This window comes from Centroberyx gerrardi, chromosome 6 (assembly GCF_048128805.1).
Source record: "Centroberyx gerrardi isolate f3 chromosome 6, fCenGer3.hap1.cur.20231027, whole genome shotgun sequence".
NCBI lineage: Eukaryota > Metazoa > Chordata > Actinopteri > Beryciformes > Berycidae > Centroberyx > Centroberyx gerrardi.
In genome coordinates, this window is record NC_136002.1 from 15,907,330 (window position 1) to 15,920,365 (window position 13,036).

Sequence of the window (13,036 nt, forward strand, 5' to 3'; positions counted from 1 at the left end):
CCCAATGCTTCCTGATAGAATGTTCAATAAACTAACATTTCCAGACAACAATCACAGTTTTGGCTAATATTGCTCACAATTTAGTTCCAGAAAGTAAAAACTGAATTGCTGGAGACTTAAAATAATTTCACTCCATATTTAATTTTATGGTTAAAAGGTTTTGCCCAGAGCCCGCTAGTGAAAGGCTGCCGTGACGCATTCCTGCTGTATGGCAACATTAGTTTACTTATAAGATTATGTTAGGAAACATTGAGAAACTATTGGAGCCTGGACGATAACAATGGCATGCTCTATTAGGATGAGGAGCTCTTGGGCTTTTTCAACCCAGTTCCCAAATTTGAGAACCAGAGCTGCAAACTATTTGGATCCCAGCCCATAATTTGAGAAGCATTATTTTAGACAGAAGGCACTGCAGCAGCCAATTCTGGGCATGCAGTCTCTGTAAATGGACCCTTAGTAGATATGTTTTTGCATGGATGGATGGATGAAGGGATGGATGAAGGGATTGAGGGAGAGAGGGAAGTAGGGATAATGTATCGAGAGCTAGTTAAAAAGTAAGAACTGCCTTGGAGGCATGTGATTTTCACTCTGCACATTTGTAGCCCTGGGTTATCCTTTGCCCAAGGCTAAGACTTCGCCCAAGGCTGATTTAACACCATTTCATATGAAACCAGTTATCACAATGCTACTTCATTATGCTCATACTTTCCCCTTCAGAAGGGGAAAGTATGAGCATAGAAGAAGAACCCTAACCCTAACCCTAACCCTATAAGAAGGGGCCCTTCTTACAACTGTGAAACACCCCCTTGTCCATTTCCTTGTTCTTAGCCTTCGTCCTTTGCTCTTCTTTCCTATACTTTCTGCATTGGACCACCCATGATAATCAGGATTGTTCATTTATTCTGCTGCACTAGCTGTGAGTCACTCTGGATAAGAGCTCCAGGCTCTTCCAAAATTTCACTTTTTTACATGCTTGCTGCATCTGCTACACTCTTGCTTTTCCCCCTGAGCAGAATTCTTTGAAAAAGCGTGCAGCACTAACACAGGATAGATGCAGTGGGAGGTGACTTCTCCGCAGCTTACCACTGCAAATGGCTTAAATGTGAAATGTCAGTGTAAGGCCATGGCCAGTAGATTTCTCTCTAATTACATAGCTCATAAAAGCTTATTATTGGCATTTGCCTTCCCTCACCCTCGAAGGTATTACTGTACTGTGAGTAGCCCCGAGCAATACCAAACCGGCTTTTAATCTAGTTTGTATTCCTCATTTAGCCAGGTGCTTCCTTTATTTTTGGCCTTTACCTGCAGGTAATGAAAGCTCATAGTATTTCCGCTGTGTGTCTCTGGTTGTCTGCAGAATGTCTCTACAGCTATTGGGTTGTTACTCAGACTAATGGGTGGAGCCCAACTGCAGCATCAGGGCAGTAAAATATATGTGTGTGTGTGTATGGGTGTGTGTGTGTGTGTATGTGTGTGTGTGTGTGTGTGTGTGTGTGTGTGTGTGTGTGTGTGTGTATGTATGTGTGTGTGTGTGTGTGTGTGTGTGTGTGTTGCTTTTCATACCGTATTGTAGCGCAGTGACAGTGGAATCAGTAGCAGGTTTGTCTGTGAGCATCTGTTCTTGCTGTCATCTGAAATACAAACAGGCGGCCCCTCTGGAGGCATATCCACTATACTGAGAGAGGGAAGGAGTGAGAGAGAGAGAGAGAGAGAGAGAGAGAGAGAGAGAGAGAGAGAGAGAGAGAGAGAGAGAGAGAGAGAGAGAGAGAGAGAGAGGGAAGGAGAGAGGGAGGGAGGGAGCAATGTGGGGGAGAACGGACACAGGGTGGAGAATGTCAGAGAAGCAAAGACAGCTGAGAGAGACAGAGAGGGATAGAGAAGTGGAGAGAGAGAAAGTAAGAGCAAAAGAGGAAAGCAATCCAGACAGAGATAAAGTGCAGAAAGTGTGGGAATGATAGAGAAGGTTGTGGAAATGCACAGAGACATATATATATTTATGTATTTGTGTTTTGCACTCATGCTTAGGCAATGCAAGAAGGATCTTATTGTGCCAATAATGCTTCTTGGATTGAAGTGAAGTGAAATGAATGGAGAGGACAGAGAGAGAGAGAGAAAGAGAGCGGCAGAGAGAGAGAGAGAGGAGGATGCCGAGGCTAGACATGCTGTATAGAGTGATGCCGAAAAAAGGGAGAGAGACTTGGAGAGGACTGGACAGAGGAAGAGAGAGGGGTTATGAAAGACGGAATGAGCAGTTGAGGACGAGAGAAAGGCGGAGGGATGTAAATGAAGAATGGAACATACGGAGATGCTGAGAGAACGAGGAGGGCGAGAGGCAGAGATACAGGACGTCTCAGGAGGCCCATTGTGTCCGATGCTTTTACTGTGGCGATGATGCACCATACCGCCGGTCCCCTCCTCTCATTAATGCTTTATGAAGCAAGCTTAGCACACATTTTATTACAGTGACGCCTCTGTCTGGCACATTCCAACCTTGCAGGGGTGGGTGGGGGAGAGGGGAGAGGGGAGGGGGGGTGCAGAGACAGAGAAACAAGCCCATTGAGAGGTACATCAGAGAGGGAAAGACTGGAGAGAAAGGGAAATGAGAGAGTCAAAGGGAGACAGAAACAGCAAGAGGCAAAGCCAGGATCAGAAGGCACAGATGGAAAACAAGGGAATAAGGGAGCGAGAATGCAAAAGATCGGAGAGAGAGAGAGAGAGAGAGAGAGAGAGAGAGAGAGAGAGAGAGAGAGCAGATGAATGAATGAGGAATGAGACATAGATAGGGATTTTTGTTATGTGCTGTGGGCCTGTGGTTGCAGATGTCTTGGTGCTGTATTGTTTAAAAATAGAGAGGTTTGGGATTAAGGCTATCAATATTTCCCCAGGTTTTGATGGAGACCCATGGGGGATGTGAAAAATAAAGTTGCAGACAGTGATGTCACAGCTGCATCTAGGCCAACTATTAGATTTAGTCGAGACTTTTAAAAAAAAAGTCAACATGGGAGCAGCGCTCCAGTCTATGTCAGTTCACATGTGCAATGCTTTGTTTTTGTTCTACTGCTTTGTTTCTTGACTTTGTTCGTCTAATGTTGGAATAAAAGGAGCCTGGCTGATCCCAAAACATGAATTCCTGTACCAGTAAGGGATTGACATTTGCCAAACTATGGCACTGTTGTCAAAGAAATTAAATTGCTTTGTGGATGTTGTTTTGACCTCAGTGTAAAGAAGTCTGTCATTTCTCAGCTAAAAATCATCTTTTGTCAGTCAGCCGCTGTAATGAATGAATTCCTAGTCTTTATTTCTCCTTTTGTCTTTCATTCTGATATATGCACACTTCTGAGCGCACTGTCTCTGCCAGCTTGGTTGTTTAGTTTAATCCTCGTTATTTTGCTATTTCATTTCATCTCTTTTGAGCAGTTAATTGTGAAGTCACCTTTACAGATTTGGTGTTACATCTTTAGCACACTCCAGGTATCGGAGTGTCCTGGTGACTCAGCAGACTATGACAACTGTCATGCTGCAGTTTATCACACCCAATCTCCTCCCTAACCATCTTTCCTGTCCCTCTGTTCCCTTAAGTATCGAATAAAACCCGTACATGCCATAAAAATCATCTTGGAAAACAGTAAGTGCCTTGACTTTGAGGACACCATGACTCAGCTCCTGCTGAATGACGCATGCTAAGTACGTAGTATGCTGGTTCTCTGAATTGAAGACATTTAGCTCCTGTCATAATCTGAGACTAAATCCCTGCCTTATCGCCTGCCGGGTGCAGGGGCCTCGGCTTTGTTTAATTGCCAGAAGCCTAGCCGGCAAAGCTGCATCTCCCTCAGTGTTTACCCCCACTGAGGCTTATAGCTGATAATGGAATTACTCTGAGTCCCTGGAGGAGGGAGGGAGAGAGGGAGGGACAGACGAGAGGAAAGTGGATGGTGGAAGCTGAAAGAGAGAGGATGGGTGCAGTCGAAATCGGTAGAGAGGGAGAGTGAGAGAGGGGAAGAGGTATGAGATGGTGGTGGCAAAACGAGAAGGAAGACGGACGGAGAGGATGAGAGAGAGAGGAGGAGAGAGAGAGAGTTAGAGAGTGATGGCCGGTTGTTGCTTGGAGCGAAGCCTGTAGTCTCTCTGTCTCACTGTTTATTCCAGTGTGACGTTTTACAGGGTGGGCAGTGAATTATGACGCAGGTTAGAGCTCAAGTTCAAAATACGCCTGTCTGAAAGAATCTGGCAGGAGGAAGGATGAAATGGGGGAAAGAGAGACGGGGAGGGGGGAGAAAGAGAATGAGGACAGACAGAGAGAGAGAGAGAGAGAGAGAGACATAAAAGAGAGGATGTAAAAAGAAAAAAGAATTGACACACTCTTTTAGTCGCACTGGCTGCACTCGTTGAATCCTTAGAAAGCGAGGCATGTGTTTGTGCGCACACACCCGTTTGTTTGTGGGAACATGCAGGACTCACTCTGCGATTCACACAGCCAAGTGCTTTTGCTCACGCGCATTTTTGGTAGAGCCGCATGCGGGTGAATGGCAAACTCAAGAGGAGGAGAGGAGAGAAGTTTGTGGAGGCGAGGTAGCTGAGGACGTCAGCGCTCTCACTCTCCGGTCATGGTTGAAAGCATCAGGGCGTTTGAAGACTGAGTTGCAGTATTGTAGCGGAAAATGGCTTCACATTTGAAGGGAGCATGTGGCTGGGGCGATGGGTTTGTCTGCGTGTGTGTGTGTGTGTCTGTGTATGTGTGTGCATAGATGGATCTTAAGGATTTTAAGCACTAACCAGGTGGGGTTATTTGACTGTCATTTCCTTACCAACTCTATAAGCAGCCGTTCCATTTTTGGTTAGTGGCAATAATTTTGTGCTGAAAATTGCTTGCCATGGGCTAGTAGGGTGGTGAAATAGCACACACACACCCAAGTGTGTGTGTGCTAATATATGTATCTGTGTGTGTGTGCGATATGGCAGCGAAGGATTGCACTTTTAGTGCTGTGAATTTGTCGCATACAGATTTAACTTAAGAAAGTTGTTTTTGAGAGGAAACTCGAGGGGATTGATGTAAAATTGAAAGCCATTTACAACATTTATCTCGAGTTTCATCAAAGCCAGTCACACACACGGATGCTCTCTCTCTCTCTCTCTCTCTCACACACACACACACACACACACACACACCTCTCAGACAGCACTGTTTGTGGGTCTAATTAGGAGCGAGAAGGTATGGCTGACACAATCCGAAGCCTTCGCTCATTAAAATGTTTGACATGTTTCACCAGGTTCCTCAGTGTGAATACAATTAAGGGCCACGCTTCTCCTCTCTCTCTCTCTCTCTCCCTCTCTCTCTCTCTCTCTCTCTCTCTCTCTCTCTCTGCCTCTCTCTCTCTCTCTCTGTCTCTCTCTGTCTCTCCCTTTCCCCCTCCCCTTTCTTTCTTCTTTTCACACTGTTCATTTGCAAAAGTAATGCAGTGTTTTCAAACAAAACAATGTCATTGAGTATTCTCTCTCTTTCCCTTCCCTGTGTTTTTCCTCCACTCACCCTCTTTCTTCCCTCCTCCAACCGGATCCCTCAATCCCCAAACCTCCCGCTCTCTTTCCTCCTACCCCCCCAATCCTTTACCATCCATCTCTCCTTCCTCCACCCTACTATTACCTTACTCCCTCCCTTACTGTATGTCTCCCCGCCATCTCCCTCTCTTCTTTTCTCTCCCCATCCATTTCCCCCTCCCTCCCTCCCTCCCTTCTCTTCCTTCCCTACACCAGTCTGTTCCCAGTACTCGCGAGGGGTCTTCGCCATCTTCGGCCTTTACGACAAGCGGTCGGTGAACACGCTGACGTCGTTCTGCGGCGCCCTGCACATCAGCCTAGTGACGCCCAGCTTCCCCACCGAAGGAGAGGGGCAGTTCACCCTGCAGCTCCGGCCCTCCATCAGGGGGGCTCTGCTGTCGCTGCTGGACCACTACGACTGGAGCCGCTTCGTCTTCCTCTATGACACTGACAGAGGTAAATATACGGTGATAAGTACAAAGATATTCTAAAATGGAGAGGAGATTCGCCACGTTGTATACTTTCAATGTTACCGATGGATTATGAGCGCCCCCTAGCACAGAAGGTGTAAATGAGTAAAAAATGGTGTGCATGGGGGCTACATAGCTAAAATACCAATTCATATAAATACACATATACTGTATATATCTGAATATGAGACCCTAATGTCTTTGTGGTTTTGGAATTAACTCAGTCCCAACATCTCCAAATGCCATAGCTTGCATGGCCACTTACTGACAATTTTAAAAGATTTATTTTTCTGACGCATCTTCTCAAAGCTGATTGGCAAAGTAAGACAAGATGGTCTCAAATATAAAAGTCAACATGGAAGTTTATGGAATAGTGTTTATAACAGTATTATGACCTTGTCAGCAGCAATGTACATTTTTGTAAATAGAAATTGCATTCCTCATTGGTACAAAAATTTTAATTTTCATTCACAACAAACATCACTTGTCATCTTTCATGGACATTGTTCGATTGCTCTAGAACATTTGAGGTGCATTTGGTAACGATTTGCTCATGTAAAATTATAAGTTCTAATATTGTTTATGCATCACCAACGGCTTTAAAGTCCACGTAGTTTCACTAACTCCAATCATGCATTAGTGGTCACACTAATGCATGATTGGAGTTAGTGAAACTACGTGGACTTTATAAACTCTACCTGTCAACATCAAAGAGCTGCAGTAGCACAGTGTTGCTGTAACTAAGAGAATTGCTTTACCACCTCTCTTCTGCCTCCTCCTCCCCCTTCCCTCCTTGTCTCTTCCCCTCTGCTATCTGCTGTATCCCTTGAGCCTACTCCAGATCCTGTCTGTCCTCTCACTTCTCCTTCCTCCCCTCTCTGTAATCTTTGTGCCCCGTCCCTCCCCTCCTCTGCCTCCCAGCCACCTTGCGTTGACTTAGCCACTTCAGTTAGAGAATCTCCGAGTTCCACACACCAAGCTAGAGCTGACTCATGCTTGTGTGAATTCTATACAGCGCACACTGTATTTCCCTTACGCAGGGCTCTGGTTGCTCTGCGTGACCTAAAGAGCACATGGCGTAATTCCCCTAAGAACTCCACATCGCAAAAAGCGTAATGCACAAATGAACCAACGACCCAACAAATACACAGAGCTTTTACAGAGGTATGCCAGGTTTCCAAGAAATAGACTGACCATGTGAATCCAGGTGAAAGCTGTGATCCCTTCTTAATTTCACCATTTGAATCCAGTTCAGGGTTGAGTTTGGAGAAGTAGATGAAGGGTTCGGAGATGGGTTAAAGAGGGATTGGAGGGAACTGAGGCACGGTGTGCAAAAGGGGATGCAACTTGGTATTATAGTGTAGACTCAGTGTATGATACCAGAACTCTGTTAATCACTGTGATTGGAGCGGCAGTGTGTCCTTATGGCACCGCAAGAGATGAATAAGCTCCACTGTGTTAGCAAGAGCTAATTGGGTAGATCTGTTGTTTTCAGACTCTGGGCCTAAATTCAAAACTCGGTTATGGAAGATTAAAATAGGTTTCCAAATTACTCGGGTCCAAAACATTATTTCGCATGAAGAATTATCCCTTAATTTGGTTTTGGTTTGCCATGGCACACTCAGAACAATATTATAAAATTATCAAGTCATAATCCTTAAGCCTTAATAGTCTTATCTGCCTGGGTTCATGTGACATTAATTTGACCCCCTAATTTAGCCCCCTTCTCTCAGGAAAAAGGCACACAACTGAAGCCTTGCTATTGGAGCTGTACTCTTTTGACGAAAAGTTGCAGCTGCAATGACAAAAGGTGCAGCCATTTCATTTCTGAGGGTGTAATTTGGCCCTGAGTTCGGCAGAAAATAGGGTTTGGACTGAACTCTCGCAGCATTCACCTGGCTTTAATTTAACCATCCCATCATGCATTGCACGTATGTCAGTGGAGCAGGCACAGCTGACGCCCTTGGCTCCCGACCACTGTCATGGGAATGCTCGGCATGTTATCTCAAACACACACACACACACACACACACACACACAAACACAAATTCCCTGCCACAGGGAGAGAGACTCAGGTCATACATGACGCAGAGTCCCCAGTCTCTGGTATAGTGTTAGGGAGTTAGGGAGCTGCACTGTGTGTGTGTGTGTGTGTGTGTGTGTGTGTGTGCGCGTGTGTGCGCTCTGTCTGTCTGTGCCAGCCTCCCTGTGGTCCAGGTTGTCTGGGTTAGTACCCACGGGGAGGAGAGGGAGACACAGGAGAGGAGGGGGAGTGGGGGAGACAGGTTAGGGGAGTGGAGGAGGTGCAGAGGGCAAACAGAGAAAGAGGGATGATGGGAAGGGAGAGACAATGGAGGGAGAGAGAAACAGGGTGACAGGGGCAGAGATGGGAAAAGAGAGCGGGAGAGGAGAAGAGCCAAGAGGAGACAGAGGCAAGGTGGATGGGAGGTAGGGGAGAGAAGGGAGGAGGCAAAGATTACAGAAAGGGGAAGAAGGAGGAGTAAGAGGACAGACAGGATCTCAAGGAGAAGAGAGAAGAGCGACAAGAGAAGAGAAAGGGGAGGAGGGGGAGACTGGGGAGAGGCGGTAAAGATGGGGTTTAGAAATAGATTGTGAGGACGGGAGAAAGGCAAGAGAAATGGAGCGAGGGATGGATGCATAGAGTTTGGGCTGTGCTCACCCGTGACTTGGCCAAGGCAGGGCCCTTCATTACGGGCTCCCATCAGGCCCTGCTGCCGGTAATGTGCTGGAAAATGGGCAGTAACACTGTGATCTGTTTTATGCTCCCTGCTCTGCTCTGCTCTGCTCCACAGACAGCCTGCTGGGACACACACACACACACATGCACCCACACACACACGCACACACACACACACACACACACACAGAGGTATGCTCACACACCTACACACATCAAGGTTTGCATACATTCACATACAGCAAATTTTTGCACACATGCAGGCACGCAGAATAGATAAGGAACAGGCACAACACAGACACAGACACAGACACAGACACAGACACGTGAAGACACATACACACATGAACAACACACACAGACAAGCACAAACAAGCATATTCATTTAGGCACAGACACACTCTTATTTACAACTATACTTGTGAAACTGGAAAGCTGGAAGCGCTATTACACAAATAGACACAAAGGCAGGCACTTCACTTCATTGCAATCAAACACATGCACTAACACACACACGCATGCACACACACGCACACACACACACACACACACACACACTGGGATTACTGAGGGTTCAGATGTGCTTTTTGTTTCAACTCAAGCGGTAAATAGCTACCAAAGTAGAAAAAATAGGTTAACAGTTGGCACTGTTGCACTGCAGTGTGTGTGTGTGTGTGTGTGTCTATATGTCTGTCTGTGTGCCAACCGCATACAGATATGTGTACCATGAGCATCTGTGATTTTCTGTGTGTGTGCATGTGTGTGTGTGTATGTGCGTGTGTGTGTGTGGCTCAGAGCAGGATTGCAGATGCATTTGGAAAGAAGATGATGATTAGAATGGTAAAGGTGATCATTACAGTGAAAAGGCAGTGGGACTGTGTCTATATTTTAGATAATTACACCAGTGTTATTGAGTTTGGTCTCATCATTGCCATTTTTCCCACTACTTTTGGCCCATCTAGACAACTGTTCAAAGCAATATAATTCAATGTCGCTCGCGCTGCCGTCCGCTTCTCATAGGATCCTATTAACTTTGAAACTCCATCCAAAGCCCATCTAATATCAGGCTGACAGGATCCTCACCATATCCACAGCATAATCCATCACTGCACATTCAGTGATGTTACTTTCTTTGTTCTATCCAGGCTATAACTTTGATAACTGGCAGCGGGTTCCCAGATGAGCAGCATTTGAATCAAAGTTCACTGCTGTACAAGAGGCAGTGACAACATCAATTAAAAATTTCAGTGAGAACATCAGTTACAATATCAGTCACAGTGGGACTGATTTATCTCTGTTTTGGCAGTTTAGTCTTTCTCTTGATGTGCGTGGTGTCCCGGTTGACAAAATGACTTTCATTCCAGCACAGTGTTGCATGGGGAGCTAAGCACTTTACCCCCACTTTTGTAGACAAGACATTAGGGTATTGCTTTGGTAAATGAGATCGGTAGGCGACCCTCAGCAGAACCACCCATGAATCTACTGACTAATAATACACACCTGAAAACACTTCGTTGATTTCAGCATTTCATCATTTTATGCAGACTCATTATGGTAACTGAGAAAAAAGACAAGCTCTTGAAAATACTGTGGGGATTGGTTAGCTTTGCATTTCTTCTTCCAATGGCAGAATCTCAAAATCCTGTATGTGCGGGCAAATGCACAGACACACACACACAGACACACACACACACACACACACAAAAACTTTATTAATGATATATATACCTTTAATCCTTTCTTCTACTTTTTCTTCCCTCTCTGTTGTCTAGGTTACGCTATACTGCAGGCCATCATGGAGAGAGCAGGGCAGAACGGCTGGCAGGTCAGGACACACACACACACACACACACATACACACACACACAAATAACCCTGAACATAGGCAAAAACACACGCAAAAAAGACTCTTGCAAACACACATATAATTCGCATGTACACATACAGACATGTACACACACATAATTATGCTCTTTTTTAGGTCGCTAATTGTTCAAACACTAATTCTTTGCCTGCAGTTTGTTGTTTGTTTACTTATTCCTACATGCTTGTCATGTGTGTATGTGTGTACATGATCTCCTGTGTGTGTGTGTGTGTGTGTGTGTGTGTGTGTGTGTGTGTGTGTGTGTGTGTGTGTCCTCAGGTGAGTGCGATCTGTGTGGAGAGTTTCAACGAGGCAGCGTACCGCCGACTCTTAGAGGACCTGGACCGACGCCAGGAGAGGAAATATGTCATTGACCTGGAGCCTGAGAGACTACAGAGCATCCTGGAACAGGTAATAATATTAATAACACTACCCATAGTTCTCCAGTACACTCCATCAACCATAAGGCTACAGTACTTGATATTGCTAGAGAAAAAGCTGCAGTCACTGCAGTCAGGAGAGTCATTGAACTGGAGCCTGAGACGGAGGTTAGAAGAGGGTAAACACACCTAAACTCAGATTACCCACCTTTTTTCTTAGAGAGACAATAGTGTTTACCTTTCACCGTTACATAACTCCTTATGATGTAAATTCATAGTATACAGCTTAATTAGTCATACGAGAAAAACATATATTAATGCTTTTCTGAAAATGTAATAAGATTCTTGTTTATATTGGTAGTTGTGATGCCGACTGGAGTTCATAGTTTACCTTCCTTTTCATTTACCACTACATCACAGGTTATAATACTACACTACCCATAGTTCTGTGCCACACTGCACTACTTTAGCCATAATGCTACAATCCATGACATTACAAGATAATCATTTATATCTGCAGGCAAAAGAAGATATTTGCCATTGATCTGGAACCAGAAAGACCTTGGAGCCTTGTAGAACATGTGATACTGCCATAATACCCAGAATGCCACACTATAGTTTTATGTACCACTGTTGCTACGAGTGTTACTACAGGCAGGACAGAGATTATGTCATTGACCTGGACTCAAGAGCACTTAACACACAATAATATAGTGTTGCCATACCATAGTGTCACACTACACTACACTAGACAACAGTCAACACACAAGACTACATACTTATACACACTCATATTTACTCATATAAGTCAGGAGTGGAATGAAGTTATTAACACCAGGACCTGTGACACTGCAAAGGATTGTAGAACAGGTAGAGGCAATATAGCATTACCAGTCAGTAAATGGTAGCACCCCATCCTGCATCTTTCCTATGTTATTGATGCATCTGACAGCGCTGCCTTTTCTTTTTAAAAAAAAACAAAAACAGTATAAAACATCTCTGTTTCAGTCAACTGGTTGTAAGACTATTTCTTCTGCATTCTGACAGCTGAAGACAAAAACAAAATATTTTTTCCTGAGGCCACACTGATCCGTTTTGTCTGTCCGTCTCCGTTCATTTCAATTCATTTTCAATGAGAGCTGTCCGGACAGGGCTGATGATGCGTCCGTCTCCGTCAGATTTCCATCCGTTTTGACGGACAGAGAGTTCAACCCAGTTGAACTTTTTCTGGACAGACGAATTCATCACCATCCGTTTACCCAATCAGAGGCATTCCCACGTTTGTTTTGGAAAAAAAGTGGCAAACACAGAGACAATGGAACGACTAAAACAGAAAACTGAACGGAGAAAGCCTGGTATAACGTTTGGATGACTGTAGGTTTTCCAGGTCTTATGAATTTATACTGTATAGTCTGCTTCTTCTTTTTTCTATCTCTGTTATGAGCAAATCTTTACTTGCTTGTACTTCTGCCTCGCCCACCGTGTTGACGTTCCAAAATAAACCAATGGACAGAAATCTATCCGTCAATAATCCTGTCCGTTTTCTGATGGATCAGTGTGGCCGCCACCTTATGCTTTAAAACATGGGACTTCTACAATGGCTACATCTGTGTGTGAGGGGTTCAATGGAGTAAACACACCACACTGACTACAGACTGTAAAGACTGCTCAACAAATCTTGAAGTCTGGGCACGTAGACACCACACACACACACACTCACACACACACACACACACACACACACACACACAGTCAACACACACACATAAGCACATATATTGTGGCACACACTCTTACACCTTACGCTTGTCTAAGCTCATTAGACTATCTGTCTTGCTTGATCGTCTGAGACTTAAGCTCTGACAGGTGTCGCGGATGTGTGCGTGTGTGTGCGTGTGTGTGTGTGTGTGTTTGTGTGTGTGTGCGTGTAGCCTTTGACCCAGGTTCTAGTGTAACATCCCATTGGTTCTGCCACCTGTCATCACATCTGATTCTCCGTCTGCAGATCTGACAAACACACTGACACACACCAGCAGCTAGACACACACGCGCACGCACACACACATACACCCACACACAGTTTCATACA

At 45.0% G+C, this 13,036-nt stretch overlaps 1 protein-coding gene across 9 annotated transcripts in view; it reads left to right on the forward strand.

Annotated features, from left to right (window-relative positions):
* Window positions 1-13,036, forward strand: part of gria4a (glutamate receptor, ionotropic, AMPA 4a) — a 105,235-nt gene that overhangs the window by 38,914 nt on the left and 53,285 nt on the right. For all 9 annotated transcript variants that reach the window (XM_071925325.2, XM_071925333.2, XM_078284064.1 and 6 more), the window contains exons 3-5: window positions 5,752-5,991; window positions 10,476-10,528; window positions 10,847-10,978. In XM_071925325.2, the coding sequence (XP_071781426.1) occupies window positions 5,752-5,991; window positions 10,476-10,528; window positions 10,847-10,978 (425 nt within the window). The remainder of the gene's footprint in view (window positions 1-5,751; window positions 5,992-10,475; window positions 10,529-10,846; window positions 10,979-13,036) is intronic.